The sequence below is a fragment of the Hemiscyllium ocellatum genome, chromosome 47 (assembly GCF_020745735.1).
Source record: "Hemiscyllium ocellatum isolate sHemOce1 chromosome 47, sHemOce1.pat.X.cur, whole genome shotgun sequence".
NCBI classification, from domain to species: Eukaryota; Metazoa; Chordata; class Chondrichthyes; order Orectolobiformes; family Hemiscylliidae; genus Hemiscyllium; species Hemiscyllium ocellatum.
The window spans coordinates 11,121,316-11,132,346 of record NC_083447.1 but is presented as its reverse complement, the minus strand read 5'-3'; the positions used below and the strand labels follow the sequence as shown (position 1 = coordinate 11,132,346).

The following is an 11,031-nucleotide window of genomic DNA, read 5'->3' as shown; positions in this document are numbered from 1 at the left end:
TTCTTCAGGATTGAGGGAGTTGGTCCAAGGCATGTCCGTTGCTCCCGATGCGGTCTCCTCTACGTCGGGGAGACAGGACGCCAACTTGAGGATCGTTTCAGAGAACATTTCTAGGACACCCTCACCCACCAGCCCCACTGCCCCGTGGGTGAATACTTCAACTCCCCCTCCCATCTCCCTGCATTTCCCATGGCTAACTCACACATCCCTGGACACTAGGGGACAAATTAGCATGGTTTATCTACCCTAACCTGTTCATCTTTGGATTGTGGGAGGAAACCGGAGCACCCGGAGGAAACCCACGCAGACACGGGGAGAATGTGCAAACTCCTGGGCCTCCTCCAAACCCTAACGACGCCTGAAGAACGCCTCATCTTCCGCCTCGGGACCCTCCCACCACATGGGATCAATGTGTAACTTCACTGGTTTCTTCATTTCCCCTCCCCCCACCTTATCCCAGATCCAACTCGGCACCGCCCTCATGATCTATCAATCTTCCTTCCCACCTATCCACTCCACCCTCCTCTCCAACCTATCACCTTCCCCCCCCCACCTCCATCCACCTATCACACTCTCAGCTACCTTCCCCCCCCACCCTACACCCCAGCCCCATCCCCCTCCTGTTTATCTCTCCAGTCCCTTGGCCCCTTCATTCCTGATGAAGGGCTTCTGCCTGAAACGTTGCCTCTCCTGCTCCTCGGATGCTGCCTGACCTGCTGTGCTTTTCCAGTGCCACACTTTTCCAATCTGATTTCCAATGTTACGCTGAACCAGAACGCACTCAGCCGACCTCTTCAAGCCAAGGTTTTGCTTAGTGTGACAACCTAGGACACCAAGAGAGGGACTAATGGTTTAATTTTTCGATTTAATTGTACTCAGTTCCAGAACTGGCGTTGGATCTTCCTCTCTTGTGGTAATAGTCAGTGACCCTCCGTCTCTCGATGGCCTGGGATCAAACCCCTTGTATCCCAAGGTGGGCAGAGATCGGAGGGGGTGTGGGGCTGCAGGTAGGTGAGGCCGCTCTACAGGATGGCACACATTCCCTTGTCCCGGAAGGGGTTGTTAGCGTTCGGGACGGGAGTTACGAGGGGATCCTCCTTGGCATGTTCCTCGCAATACGCCAGGAGTTCAGCTGCAGCTTTGGAGACCTGCAGAGGGAGGGAGAGAGAAAGAGAGGGAGAGGGGGCAAGAGAGAAGGGGAGGGGGGGGAGGGGGGGGGGGAGAGAGAGGGACAGAGAGAGAGAGAGGGAGATAAGTGTCACAAGGTGGAGAGGTGGTGACCTGGGCAGTTCAAACCCACTTCCATCTCCCTGTCTCAGAGAGTTATCACTGCAGGAGGCCATTGAACCCATCTACTCCATTCTGGAGTGGATCAAAAATGGCGGCACAGTGGCTCAGTGGTTAGCACTGCTGCCTCACAGCGCCAGGGACCCGGGTTCAATTCCAGCCTCAAGCGACTGGCTGTGTGGAGTTTGCACATTCTCCCCGCGTCTGCGTGGGTTTCCTCCGGGTGCTCCGGTTTCCTCCCACAGTCCAAAGATGAGCAGGTTCGGGTAGATTGGCCATGCTAAATTGTCCCCTAGTTTCCAGGGATGTGTGGGTTAGCCATGGGAAACGCAGGGAGAGGGAAGGGATCTGGATTGGATGCTCTTTGAAGGGTTGGTGTGGACTTAATGGGCCGAATGGCCTGCCTCCAAACTGTAGAGATTCAATAGATGGAGGGGGATGGATATCACCATGAGGAAGACACTACTGAAGGGATGGCTAATTCAGCTCAGCGCTGAGTTACATGTCCACTACATGCACTAAGGTAAAAGGGAACAGCTGCTGTCTCACTGGAGAGAGAGAGGGAGAGAGAGTGACTGATGGTGGGTTAACCTGAGGGTCACCACTCCTCGGGCGAGGGGAGAGGTTAGGAAGGAGAGTCCTACATGGTAACCTCAGCCGGTGTTGAGAATTGAACCCTCGCCATTAGCTTCCTATATTATGTTACAATGGAGCCGTACAGCCAACTGAGCGAACCAATCATGGGAAGCTAGCCAATCAGCACAGACTTGATGCTATTCCCGCGATCGTGGAGGGATTGCACGTCCAACAGGTAAACCAGCTCAGCCCCGTCCATTCACTGACACAAGAGGCAGAGCTAGGAATCCAGGAGGAACGGGAGGCCATTGGGCCTCTCGAGTGCCTTCTGCTGTTGGATGCAACGCTGACCAGTCTGTACCCCAGTTCCGCCTGGTTCCCTGACACTCCCCCAACCTCCTTCTAACCCAAATCGAAAGATTAACTCTGTCTCTGCTGAAACCTGCCTAGATACCCAAGGCTTCTTTTTTTTGTTTTCGGTTCACCTTTTCGGCATCCGTGAGCATTTTGTCAAAAAAATTCTCCAACTGGCAGCGAGCTCCCTTCCTGCGACTTCAATATTTCCACAGCCCCCTCCCGTGAGGAGGGGTTTCTGAAATTCTTTGGCCAGGACGGGCCTAGCAAATGTTTTTGAGCCTTTTGTAAGTCACTTTGATGGACCTGTTTGACAACGCGCCCCTCGGGGAGAGGGTGGGGAGCAGGCTGGACCTGAACACTGACCTCCTGGTCCAGAGGTAAGGGACACTACGACCGCACTACCAGCGTCCTCAATGAAGTGGTTCAATGCAGCTATTTCAGAGTCAGCCCTGTCGCTGTGGGCCCGGAATCACGTGTAGGCCAGACCGGGTAAGGTTGGCAGATTTCCACCACCTGGTGACTGAACCTGGTGAAACTTTACCTCAAACCAGCAACACTTCCAGAGTCAACTTGGTTCGGACTGGATTCCAATTGCATGTTTTCAACGAGTGAAGTTTAAATTCCACTCACATCTGCCCCTCTTGAGATTTGAACACCAGGCTAGGGACATTACAGCCACCACCGACCTCCCACCCACCTCTCAGACCTGCTCTGTCCCCTGGGGGGTGGGGGGAAGGAGGGCTTTGGGAAGTGAGGTGGTTTGACGAGACAGGGGATGTTTTCAAGGGAGGGGGGGTGTTTCAGGAGAGGGGGAGAAGGGTGGACTCCAAGTAATGGGCCAAGGGGTAAGTGGGCGCTTCAGGACAAAACGGGAAGTCAGGGGAAGGAGGGGGTGAGGCCGTGTAGCAAATGCGACTGCATTTACATAGTGCCCTCCGATGCTGCCAAACGTCCCAGGTTGCCTCACCCAGGCTGAAGGCCGAGGAGGTGGGGAGGAGGGGTGGGGGGGTGGGAGGGGTGGGGGGGGGGGGAGGGGACCCAAAACAAAAAAGGAGAGAGGGGCTTCAGGAAACAGGAAGTTGTTGGGGAGGTGAGGACTCGGTCATCGTAGTTGGGGTGAGAGAATAGGGCAGGGCCAAACAAAATAGGAGAAGGGGCAGGGGATGTGGAGGTCTCCGAGGGGCTCCAAGTTGGAGGAGACTACAGATAGAAGGGCAGGGATGAGATGTTTTCATGTTAAGGATTAGAATGAGGAATCCTAGGTGGCAATGGGCCAGGAGTTCGCCAATGGGTTGGGAATTGGCCAATGGGCATGGTGTTTGCTCATGGGTCAGGAGCTGGCCAATGGGCTAGGAATTGGCCAATGGGTTAGGAATTGACCAGTGGGAATGGTGTTGGCCAATGGGTGAGGTGTTCGCTAATGGGCCAAGAGTTGGCCAATGGGCTAGGAATTGGCCAATAGGCTAGGAATTGGCCAATGAGTCAGGAGTTGACCAATGGGCTAGGATTTGGCCAATGGGCTAGGAATTGACCAATGGGTGTGGTGTTGGCCAAAGGGTGAGGTGTTGGCCATAGGGTGAGGTGTTCGCTAATGGGCCAAGGGTTGGCCAGTGGGCGAGGAATTGGCCAATAGGGATGGTGTTCGCCAATGGATACAGGCTGATGTGAGAATCTTGCAGTCAGGGCGTCACCCTGCATCTTGGAGGGTATCTGGGATTGTGAAGATTCCCAATTCCCACGGGTCTGCCCTGGGCAAGCAGACGTCTCACCTGCATTCGGTCGATGTGGACCTCCAGCTTCAGCTGCTCCACGGCCATCCGTGCCTCCGCTATCTTGGCCGTCTGATTGGGCATCTCGTCTCACTCAGTTCGCGACCCCGTCCACCTGAAAGACACAACATGTTGGAGGGAAACGTGGCCCATGTGGAGAGAGAGACAGAGAGAGAAAACATTACGCCTTCCCAGCTCGACTTACACACAGCCCATCCACCGGTAAAGGGGGTGGGCTTCTGAAGCGTCATTACGACAAGGGAACCATGGCGCCCATGTTGTGCCCATTTGGCACCTCATCCATATCTTCACAAATAAATACAATAGATGGGAATCTCAACACTATCCCAAAACCCAGCACCTGCTTGATAGACCTTAAGAAATAGGAACAGGCGTAGGCCATTCAGCCCCTCCATCATTACCCTCATGGCTGATCCTCACCCACCACCAATGCTCAGTTGCAGCAGTGTGTACCAATGGGCCAGGAATTGGCCAATGGGCGATGAGTTGGCCAGTGGAGGTGGTGTTCGCCAATGGGCACAGGATGATGGGAGAATCTCAGAGTCTGAGGACAGGCTAGATGCACCAATGCTCCTCCAAACCCACAATCACTTCCACCTAGAAGGACGAGGGCAGCAGATAATTGGGAACATCACCCCCTGCAAGTTCCCCTCTACTCACCATCCCAACATGGAAATATATCGCCGTTCCATCAGCGTCACTGGGTCAAAATCCTGGAATTCCCTCCCTAAGGGCATTATAGGTGTTCTCCAATCCTCCCTGAAAAACATGGTGACAGTCCTCCCCACACTAACTCATGGGAATATCGAGCCCCAAGAACGCATACGAAGAGTCCACTGAAGGTGACAACCATCTCCAACAGGCCCAGGTAGGTCCAAGGGCCAAGAATGGAAGGGGTATGCAAGGGTCCACCCCATCACCATCTCCTTGCCCCAGCCATGGGTACGTGGGTCAGACATTGGACTGGACATCACTGTAGGAGCCTGACCTTGGAAATGGGAGGATGGCACCCTCCGTGTTCAGGGACTACTGAGGAAGGGGGCTCTGGTCTCTGAACATCAACTCTCCAAGCAACAGCACAGTGTTCAAAGATCAAATGTTTTGGGTTTGTGTGTGAGAGAGTGTGTCTGTGTCTGTAAGAGAGAGAGAGAGAGTGTGTGTATGACAGTATGTGCGTGTGTGTGTGAGAGAGTGTGTCTGTGAGAGAGAGAGTTGTGTGAGAGAGCGTGTGTGTGAGAGTGTGTGTGTCTGTGAGAGTGTGTGAGAGAGTGTGTGTGTGAGAGAGTGTGTGTGTGTCTGTGAGAGAGAGTGTGCGTGTGTGTGTGTGTGTGTGTATGTGTGTGTGTGAGTGTGTGTATGTGTGTGAGAGAGTGTGTGTGATAGAGAGAGTGTGTCTGTGAGAGAGAGTGTGTCTGTGAGAGAGTGTGTCTGTGTGAGAGAGTGTGTGTGAGAGAGAGAGTGTGTGTGTGTCTGTGAAAGAGAGTGTGTGTGTATGTGTGTGAGAGAGAGTGTGTGTGTCTGTGTGCGTGTGTGTGTGTGAGAGAGTGTGTGTATGACAGTGTGTGTGTATGTGTGTGTGAGAGAGAGAGTGTGTCTGTGAGAGAGAGAGAGTGTGTGTGTGTATGAGAGAGAGAATGTGTGTGAGAGTGTGTGTGTGCCTGTGAGAGTGTGTGAGAGAGTGTGTGTCTGTGAGAGAGAGAATGTGTGTCTATGAGAGAGAGTGTGCGTGTGAGAGAGAGAGTGTCTGTGAGAGAGAGAGTGTGTGGAGAGAGAGAGTGTGTGTGTGTCTGTGAGAGAGAGAGAGTGTGTGCATGTGTGTGTGAGAGAGTGTATGTGAGAGAGAGAGTGTGTGATAGAGAGTGTGTGTGTGTCTGTGTGAGACAGAGAGTGTGTATGCGTGTGTGTGAGCGTGTATGTATGTGTGTGAGAGAGAGTGTGTGTGTGAGAGAGAGTGTATATGTCTGTGAGAGAGAGTGTGTGTGTGAGAGAGTGTCTGTGAGAGAGTGTGTGTGCGTATGTGAGAGAGAGTGTGAGTGTATGTGTATGTGCGAGAGAGTGTGGGTGTGAGAGAGTGTGTGTGAGACAGTGTGTGAGAGAGAGTGTGTATGTGTGAGAGAGAATGTGTGAGAGACTGTGTGTGTGTCTGTGAGAGAGTGTGTGTGAGAGAGAGAGTGTGTGTGTGTGAGAGAGAGTGTGTGTGTGTGAGAGAGAGTGTATGTGTTTGTGAGAGACTGTGTGTGTGTATGTATGTGTGTGTATGTCTGTGAGAGAGTGTGTGTGAGAGAGAGAGTGTATGTGTTTGTGAGAGAGAGTGTGTGTGTGTGTTTGTGTATGTGTGTGAGAGAGTGTGTGTGTGAGAGTGTGTGTGTGAGAGAGAGTTTGTGTGAGAGAGAGTGTGTGTCTGTGAGAGTGTGTATATGTGTGCGAGAGAGAGTGTGTGTGTGTGTGTGTGAGAGTGTGTGTATGTCTGTGAGAGAGAGTGTCTGTGAGAGAAAGTGTCTGTGAGATAGTGAGTGTGTGTGTGTCTGTGAGAGTGTGGTGCTGAGGCCAGGACCAGATCAGACGTGGGGACCGAGGGGCTGAATGGCCTTCTCAGTCAGACGGAATTGATTGGTTGGAATTCTGGGGCACTGAGTGGAAGGATCTGTCACATACCCGATTCCCCTCCCCTCGGCAGAACGCCCTCCTCCCTCAACCCACCCTGTTGTACAGGAGGATCTCATGTGGGGCATGGGCTGAAGCCTTGGGTGGGTACAGTGTGAGTCAGGCAGGGAGGGCAGGGCTGCACTCCCTCAGCGTGGGAGTCTCTGGAGTGGGATTCGAACCCCCTGCCTCCCAGATGGGTTGGGGTACAGGGAGTGCATTGAGTTGTCTGGAGAAACAATCACTGTTAACCAAAACCCAATCTGTCACTAACTCGAACGATAACTGCTACTCGGTTAGTGTGAGTAAGTGGTGCTCAGGGACTGTCCGCCTCTCACACAGGCTCACTCACTGGTTACCGTCTCCTACTCTGTGTGTAACTGTCTGCTCACACCGTGCAGATAAAGGTCATAGAGAGCAGAGCCCACACTGGGTAACATTAGTGCACAGCAAGTGCTCAGAATGGAGACCACCACCACCTCTCCCCAATATACCCCTCCCCTCCCCTCACCCACACCCTCTCACATCACCACTGCCCTGCCCCACGTTCCCACTCACTGCCTTTCTGTCTCTGTCCACACCCTCACCTCCCCCTCACCCAACACCCCCTCACTCACCTCCCCCTCACCCAACACCCCCTCACTCAACTCCCCCCTCACCTCCCCCTCACCCAACACCCCATCACTCAGCTCCCCCTCACCCAACACCCCCTCACTCACCTCCCCCTCACCCAACACCCCATCACCCAACACCCCCTCACTCAACTCCCCCCTCACCTCCCCCTCACCCAGCACCCCACCACTCAGCTCCCCCTCACCCAACACCCCCTCACTCACCTCCCCCCTCACCTCCCCGCCCTCACCTCTTTCTCACCCAACACCCCCTCACTCACCTCCCCCTCACCTCCTCCGCCCTCACCTCCTCCTCACCCAACACCCCCTCACTCACCTCCCCCTCCCCCAACACTGCATCACCCAACATCCCATCACTCAGCTCCCCCCTCACCTCCCCCTCACCCAGCACCCCCTCACTCACCTCCCCCCATCTCCCCCGCCCTCACCTCCCCCTCACCCAACACCCAACATCCCATCACTCAGCTCCCCCTCACCTCCCCCTCACCCAGAACCCCCTCACTCACCTCGCCCCTCACCTCCCCCTCACCCAACACCCCCTTCACTCACCTCCCACCTCACCTCCCCCGTCCTCACCTCCCCCTCACCCAGCACCCCATCACCCAACACCCCATCCCTCAGCTCCCCCCTCACCTCCCCATCACCCAACACCCCCTCACTCACCTCCCCCTCACCTCCCCCGCCCTCACCTCCCCCTCACCCAGCACCCCATCACCCAACACCCCATCCCTCAGCTCCCCCCTCACCTCCCCCTCACCCAGCACCCCCTCACTCACCTCCCCCCTCATCTCCCCCGCCCTCACCTCCCCCTCACCCAACACCCCAACACCCAACATCCCATCACTCAGCTCCCCCTCACCTCCCCCTCACCCAGAAGCCCCTCACTCACCTCGCCCCTCACCTCCCCCTCACCCAACACCCCCTTCACTCACCTCCCACCTCACCTCCCCCGTCCTCACCTCCCCCTCACCTAGCAACCCATCACCCAACACCCAATCACTCAGCTCCCCCTCACCTCCCCCTCACCCAGCACCCCCTCACTCACCTCCCTCATCTCCCCCGCCCTCACCTCCCCCTCACCCAACACCCCAACACCCAACACCCCATCACTCAGCTCCCCCCTCACCTCCCCCACCCTCACCTCATCCAACACCCCACCATCCAACACCCAACACTCACCTCCCCCTCACCCAACACCTCTTTTCACACCTCCCCCTCACTCACCTCCTCATGCCACTCACTCACCTCCCCCCTCACCTCCCCCGTCCTCACCTTCCCCTCACTTACCTCACTCACCTCCCCCTCACTCACCTTCCCAATCACCTCTCCTCACTCAACTCCCCTTCACTTCCCCTCACTCACCTCCCCCTCCCTCATTTCCCCTCATTGATCTACCCCTCACTCACCTCCGCCTCACCCACCTCCCTCTCCCTCACTCACCTTCCCCTCACTCACCTCCCCCTCACCCACTTCCCTCTCCCTCACTCACTACCCCCTCACCCACCTCCCCCTCACTCACCTCTCCCTCACTCACCTCCCTCTCCCTCCTTCCCCTGCCCCTCACAGACACGGAGAAAGTGAGGACTGCCGATACTGGAGAGTCAGAGTTGAGAGTGTGTTGCTGGGAAAGCTCAGGGGGTCAGGCAGCCTCCGAGGAGCAGGAGAGTCGACGTTTCAGTCAACAAGCCTTTGGTCAGTGCTTTCTGAAGAAGGGCTTTTGCCTGAAACGTCGATTCTCCTGCCCCTCGGAGGCTTCCTGACCCCCTGAGCTTTTCCAGCAACAAACTCTTCGACCTCCCCTCACTCACCTCCCCTTACCCATTGCCCCCCCTTCACCTCACCCCCACCCTCACCTCCTTAGCCAACCATTCCCTCATCTAAAGCCCCTCACCAAGCTCCCCAACTCCATTCCCTCCATTTCATCCAACTCCTATCCCTTCATCATGACCCTCATCCTCCCTCTTCCTTCCTACCCGCTCCTCTCCTGAGTATCTTTTGTTCTGTGACAACTCAATTTGATTCGATTCAACACCATAACTCAGCCCCAGGTGGCTGTTATTCTACATATAAACCCTCCCTGATTAGATTACAGCCTGTAATTCAGTTATGTACATATGCTATTGTATTTCTAAACCTTACCCCCACCCCCGCATCGATCCCCTCGATCAGATTCCAGTCTGTATCTCACTCCCGGATATCGGTTATTATGTATACGAACCCCCCGATCCCTTCGATCAGATTCCTGTCTGTATCTCCCTCCCAAATATTGGTTATCCTGTATATAAACCCCTCCGATCATCTCGGTTAGATTCCAGTCTGTAACTCCCTCCCGGGGAACTTCTATTTTGTATATAAACCCCCCGAACCCCTCGATTAGATTCCAGTCTGTAACTCCCTCCCGGGGAGCTGTATATAAACCCCCCGAACCCAGGTATCTGTTATTCTGTATATAAAACTCCCCAACCCCCTCAATTAGATTCCAGTCGGTAACTCCCTCCCAGAGAGCTGATATTCTGTATATAAACCCCCTGAGCCCCTCGATTAGATTCCAGTCTGTAACTCCCTCCCGGGGAGCTGATATTCTGTATATAAACCCCCCAAGCCCCTCGATTAGATTCCAGTCTGTAACTCCCTCCCTGGTATCTGTTATTCTGTATATAACCCCCCCCCCGCCGAACCCCACGACTAGATTCCAGTCTGTAACTCCCTCCTGGAATACCTGCTGTGTTGGACAGGCCTTCCCCTGGTATAGAGCACGAGACGGTGGTGAGGTTAAGCAGATGACTGATTCCCTCCCCACTGCCTGTGCTGTCAGCCAGGTCCCGGGAGGCTCGAAATGGGGCCTAGGATCTGTTGACAGCATTTGTTTTCAGTTGGCAGCAGCTGGTATTTGGCGGGTAATAAACAGACAGGTATGATCACCTGAGGAGGCTGTTAACTGTGTCACGCCCTGGATTCTCGAAGCATGATCTTGATAATCCGTCGACGTGTCCCTGAAGGATCAGGAAATAGCCAACACCCCCCTTCCTGACCGAGTCTCCCCCTGCTCAGCTACAGAAAGCTCTGATGGTGAGGCCAAAACACTGAATGTTTCCAAGAGGGTAGGTGATCTAGTTTTTGGGGCTAATGGGTGATTGCAAGGACAGGGTTCTGAGTTGGATGATCAACTATCATAGAACGCGCACAGTGTGGAAACAGGCCCTGCGGCCCAACAACTCCACACCAACCCACCGACCAAAGAGTAACCCACCCAGATCTATTCCACTACCCTATTACTATACATTTCCCCCTGACTGATGAACCCTAACCTACACATCCCTCAACACTATGGGGTAATTTAGCATGGCCAATCCACCCTAACCTACACATCCCTGAACACTACGGGGTAATTTAGCATGGCCAATCCACCCTAACCTACACATCCCTGAACACTACGGGGTAATTTAGCATGGCCAATCCACCCTAACCTGCACATCCCTGAACACTATGGGGTAATTTAGCATGGCCAATCCACCCTAACCTACACATCCCTGAACACTATGGGGTAATTTAGCATGGCCAATCCACCCTAACCTGCACATCCCTGAACACTATGGGGTAATTTAACATGGCCAATCCACCCTAACCTACACATCCCTGAACACTATGGGGTAATTTAGCATGGCCAATCCACCCTAACCTACACATCCCTGAACACTATGGGGTAATTTAGCATGGCCAATCCACCCTAACCTGCACATCCCTGA

At 54.5% G+C, this 11,031-nt stretch overlaps 1 protein-coding gene across 2 annotated transcripts in view; it reads right to left on the bottom strand.

Annotated features, from left to right (window-relative positions):
* Positions 1-851: 851 nt before the first annotated feature.
* The window catches only part of LOC132836666 (guanine nucleotide-binding protein G(I)/G(S)/G(O) subunit gamma-8-like), a 43,037-nt gene continuing 32,857 nt past the window's right edge, over positions 852-11,031 (bottom strand). Inside the window, exons 1-3 of one of the 2 annotated variants that reach the window (XM_060856051.1) lie at positions 10,005-10,218; positions 3,990-4,104; positions 852-1,148 (exon numbers count right to left, since the gene is read on the bottom strand). In XM_060856051.1, the coding sequence (XP_060712034.1) occupies positions 1,023-1,148; positions 3,990-4,073 (210 nt within the window). In that variant the 5' untranslated portion in view covers positions 4,074-4,104; positions 10,005-10,218 and the 3' untranslated portion in view covers positions 852-1,022. Of the gene's footprint in view, positions 1,149-3,989; positions 4,105-10,004; positions 10,219-11,031 lie in introns of those variants that run through there. The other variant, XM_060856052.1, reaches the window with a different exon arrangement.